This window comes from Thunnus maccoyii, chromosome 8, assembly GCF_910596095.1.
Source record: "Thunnus maccoyii chromosome 8, fThuMac1.1, whole genome shotgun sequence".
In the NCBI taxonomy this organism is placed as follows: domain Eukaryota; kingdom Metazoa; phylum Chordata; class Actinopteri; order Scombriformes; family Scombridae; genus Thunnus; species Thunnus maccoyii.
The window spans coordinates 28,370,300-28,375,700 of NC_056540.1; the positions used below are offsets into that span (position 1 = coordinate 28,370,300).

The following is a 5,401-nucleotide window of genomic DNA, read 5'->3' on the forward strand; positions in this document are numbered from 1 at the left end:
CTATCCAAACACATTTTCTGGCTAATGTAATGTGGATAGTTTGGGATTTTTATGGTGCAGTGTTGGTCATTGCAACGGCGGTGCTTACTGAATTTGCTACTGCTTTGGTACCTCTGATTGGCTGCTTATCCACAGCAGCGGCACCAAAGCTCATATTGAAGTCTGCCTGTCATGCCAAACTGACAGAGAAAACATAAAACATTATCATTCTGGAACAAAGTTGAAATAATTAAAACTGGTGATGATAACCATCCACTGAATAAACAAAAAGGTGAATTACTTTCTCCTTAAAACGGGGACTTAGCAACAAAAGGAAACTTGAAACCATGCAATAGTTGGCTAATGGAAAGCTGGTCAATGCATGACCTTTTGTTAACTGTACCATGCTGTAACCTTACCCAGATTTTGTTGAATAAACTTAAAACAGAACCACAGAGGTGGCAGATCAGAAAATACTCATGAATTGTCTTATGATATAATTATCACATGGGTTGTTTTGGAACCCACTGACAAACTGACATCCTGCCAATATGAGCAGTAGTTCAGAAAACGCTCATAAGTGTAAGTGTGAAAGACGATGACAATCAACACTTTATGTCGTTCAGATATAAGGTTTTTGTTGCATTTTAGACTCAAACGTGCTTGTAAGTTACACTGAGTTACACTAAGTTACTTGCATTAACCCTTTGAACCCGAGTGGTTAGTTTGCAGCCTTATAAGTGTCATTACTTTGTCACAGAGGTCACAAACATACTGCTGGAATCTGTGCAGCTACTCAGAAATCTGATTAAAAAATGATGCTCATCATAATCATAAAAGGTTGACTTTTTCTGTGCTTGTACTTTGCACATCCATTTCAGTGTAATCCTTCGTTCGGCTGTTCCTGTTAGGGGCCACCAATGCGGATCATCTGTTTCCATCTCTTCCTGTACTCTACTACTGCCTCTACTATCTCTTCCTCAGTGTAATCAGGGCCTGTTATTAGCTAATGTGGCATTTAAAATACATTTAAATTACTAAAATGGAAATAAATGAGTACATTTGTGTAACATGACATAATAAAAACAATCACGTAGTCATGCTAATAATTGTGGAGACACAAAAGCATGGGTCTTAAAATGAGATTTAAAAGTAGTGCTGGAGTGAGAGGACCTGACCACTATTAGATTTTGGCTAACCTGCCAACTTACAAACAGTAAAGTTGACCTACTTTTCTGCTAAGCGCCATGGGACTGTACAGAATTTGTAATTGTTCCTAAAATAACTTGACAGTGTCAATGACTAATCACTGACTTGGTTTTCCATACAACTTGCGGACAGCTTGACTACTTCATTTGCCCTTAACGTTGAGGAAATTCAGCCGCCTACAGAGGCCACACACCTAATCCTCTCCCACATTGATGTCATCTCTGCTAATACTAAGAGGTAATATCTGTCTCTATGACAGAATTTGTATTGTATCTTATTTTATGGGTAGGTCAATCCAAAACATAATGCAGAGATGCATTAATCAATTAATACACAAGGGCTAAACAGTTTTTCGGACAAATATATTTGTAATCTTCTAAGGACATGCCTTCAAAACATTCTACTGTCAGCTTGTTTTTCATTATTTATACATATTAATATTGGCAATACACAGAACTCTTTAAGACAACATTTATTAAGTTATATCTTCAGGTTTAGAGCACCAAAATACAGCATATTAAATAAACAATAAATATATAAATAGAAATTTAGAGCTTCACAAGAACTTACATCAAATACATTCTCATTGTTGGACATGTACTGAGAACTTTTAAATACAATTCACATCAGTTTCTTATAGAAATTACAGAAATATATACAGTACTGGTCAAAAGTTTGGACACACATTCACTTAAGTGAGAAAGTGTCCAAACTTTTGACTGGTACTGTATGTAATTGTCAAAACATAAGATTATATTAATAAGTACTTAAACAAAAAAAACAACAAAACATTTAATATGAATATTTGCCTTGTCTCCATATTACAGTGACATGGTTATAAATGCAAATATTTTAGAGCAGTGTTAATACAAACATGTGTAGACGTTGCTTGGTTACATAAAACACTTTGATACATTCTTGAAAAGTTGGTCTGCTTTAGAACCAGTGGCTGATTACACCATCTCCTACCAGCTGACGTTTAGTTCTCCATTCTTTGCAGTACACTGTAGCTGTATAGACTTCCTGCAGCATTTTGCTGTACTGATGGTGAAGCTGCGGCGCAAAGGTTGAAGCTGCAGCATAAAGGTTGCCCCTGTCTTATTGACCCGAGGCTTTTCCTCTCTCTTGACCATTTATTTGTTGAAATAAAGATTTCGTTTCCTTCAGAAAGTCCTGGAAAGAAGTTTCAGGCAATCCCTCACAGGCACATTCACTGGAGTTTGTCAGAGGCTAGTGGGAGAAGACGATAAGTCAGTTAAGTCCTTTTGAGCAAAGTTCATGTTGTGTTAATCGCACTTTTTTAATCATTGGCGCATGATTTGGTAACACAGAATAAAGAAATACTTACGAAGGTCTTATTCCGTTTCTCGATTTCTGTAATCATAGTTTCAACCATGTCATTTATGTGTCCGTGGGGGTCATCGCATTCGATTCTGGCTGTTCCATCAAGTTCTCTCATAGCGCAGTCCAGTGCTGTAGTAAAGCATTTTTCCTATGTGTGAAAGAGAAAGATGTTTTAGCTTTGTTTTACTGCTCTGACTGAGAAAAGAAGCTGTCACAGCTGTGAGAAGTACCAACACCTGCCAAGCTCATTTCCTGTACTAGAGAACCTTTTAAATGTGGTTTAGAAAAGCTCAACTAAACCTGAAGCATGAGCCTCTTTGATACTGGGGAGTACCCAATATGACTTTCTTCTGTTCTGACTTTATATTCACAATCTGATCAGTCTGTCATCATCATCATATTTGGTTTGTGATAGTACATATATATACAATATTTCATTATTACTTGCGACTCACTGAAATTTCTGGGAATGTATTATTATAGTTTAAAGTACTGTAAATCTAAAACTTTTTCACTGTTATCTATTATCTCAAATATTCTTTCTCTATAGTTTAGAAATACTGCTTTAGTCTAATTTTGAGATAACAAAATGTACCCTTACCTTCACGTTTTTTGGAGTATAGAAAGTTGAATCACTCAGCTGTTTGGACAGAAGAAAACATTGAACTGTATTAACAACTGGCAGAAAGTATGAAGCACACTTAGCAGAAAAACAATATTCAGCTTGAAATTACTTACACAGTTGACCTCATTCCTCAGAGAATCGAAATTCCAGTCACTGGGGACAACAGGTTTTGCTTGAAGACAACCAAAGAGAGCAACAGTCCAAAAGGCAATCCTGATAAAGTGTTCCATATTCAGTCTTGAAGGCTTGTCAGTGTAATAAGCAAGTTGGTTAGTGAAAGTGTTGTATTGGTTTACTTAACCTCTGGGCTGCATTGTATTTATATTGCTGTTGGGTGGAAAGGGTGGGCTGAATAAGTTGTGTATCACCTAATGCATACAGCATTCTTTTTCCTTTAGGTGACTCTTGGGATTTTTTTTTTTTTGTCATGATGCTACTACAACGTGGTAAAATCCCTCTGACTTTAAGTTCAGCCTCTTTGTGAAACTAGGTTGGCTGTGGTGCAGAGGGTTTTTTTTTTTTCTCACTTTCTCTCTTTGCTCTGTGATGAATGTGTAGCACTCAGTATTTTTATACATGTTAAAACCTGGTGGTTTTTGTGTTATCTTAAGTTGATCTGCACAAATTAGCTTTTAACTGTGCTTTGAACTTATTTTCATGCAAGTTTTATGCATCTGTTTTGCAAGCAAGCAAACTTCGTGTATATAGCACCTTTTTAGAACAGGAGTAAAAAGAAGAGGAGACTAAAAACTAAAATAATTGAAATACTATACACATCTTAAGATGTCCTGGCTAATTGACTCACAACGTGGGCTACATCTGGATTGTTCAAATCTGCCAATAAGTAATTCACCATGATGTGATCAGTGGAATATTCACTGATCACACCTTAATCAGTGGATAATATTCGCAACCGCTGAACCAACATCGAGGTGTTAAAACCAAACCAAATTTTCAAGATATTGAAAAAGATAGCAAGCTTGGGTCAGCATGGAAAAGTGCATAATATAAGCATATAATTTAATGATATGTATATTGAAATATATACAGAAATGCTGGTTTTAATACTGAAAGTTTGTTGAATAATACCATGTGGGATAAATGTGCTTCTTTGTTTGCATCTTTGGCATGTTGTACCGACATCCAGGAGTTCAAAGTTTATATTCAAATAACAGAAGATATGAGGGATTTTCTTTTATTATATTGGTTAATTGCCTCATTGGCAATCATCAGTCATTGCTCCTAGTTGTCTTTCCACTCAGTCTTTCCACATAGTCCATTTTACTTTCATGTGTGGGTGTATTCCTACCACCTCCACCATGTGCTGGTGTATTCCTCCTGCTTCTGAACGCAGGTAATTATACTATAAAACAATAAAACATTAACATTAAATGTTATCATGGCATTCCAAATCAACTTATCATCATAAAGACTATGAGGTCTTATTCTTTACATACTCAGTTGTTACTTTATTCTGTATTACAGTGGGAGAAGGCAGTTATACTTTAGAGGTCGGTTATCATTTGTTTTCTTCTAAATCTAAATTTCTTCTTAAATCTACAGAATAATAAAGTAGTAAAAGTGTTTTATTGCCTAATCTGTAAGATTTCTCAAGGCCCACCGATGTTCATCATCTGTGAATTTCATCAGCATACAAAATTACTGTGATGACTCTCACAGTCATTAAGCAGCTTAACTGATAGGTCTGTCTGAACAATGTTCACATATGAAGCCAGGAAAACAGTATTCACAGAGAAGATGGAGTTTCTGGATATTAATTTAAACTTAATACACCTAACCCTAATAAGTCCTCATTTTAGTGGCCAAGTGGGCAATTCTACAATAACACATCATAGCATTTTTTTTATCCATCGCCCTTTTTGTGACATTATTAAAATTACAATTTGTTGTTACAATGATACAATTAGTAGACTTTAATACACCTACTTGGTTATGATGAGGGTAAACCTGGTTAATGAAAACTAATGTCAGCTGTTTGTGAACTCCAGTCTCTCATCCATCCACCCTGACCTCACATCACACTACTTTTCTGCTTTTTTTTTTTTTTTTTTTTTAAGTGAACGTAATCAGTTTTACAGTTTTAACATGAGCAAAACTAAAGAATTGGTCATTGAACAAAGTGACCAATGTTTGTGTTTTGTTTTTTTAAATGAAGTCATTTTTTATTTATAAAGCCCACAATCATAAATTTGCCAAAAGTTTTGGTTATTTCATACAAGGGAT

General features: G+C 35.5%; 1 protein-coding gene across 1 annotated transcript; it reads right to left on the minus strand.

Annotated features, from left to right (window-relative positions):
- Positions 1-353: 353 nt before the first annotated feature.
- Positions 354-3,598, minus strand: LOC121902011 (interleukin-15-like). Its single transcript, XM_042419168.1, has 4 exons — positions 3,271-3,598; positions 3,134-3,172; positions 2,537-2,680; positions 354-2,418 (listed from the first exon to the last, which is right to left on the minus strand). Exons 1-4 carry the CDS (start codon positions 3,385-3,387, stop codon positions 2,287-2,289), a joined length of 432 nt encoding a protein of 143 aa, XP_042275102.1. The 5' UTR covers positions 3,388-3,598; the 3' UTR covers positions 354-2,286.
- Between the last annotated feature and the right edge of the window lie 1,803 nt (positions 3,599-5,401).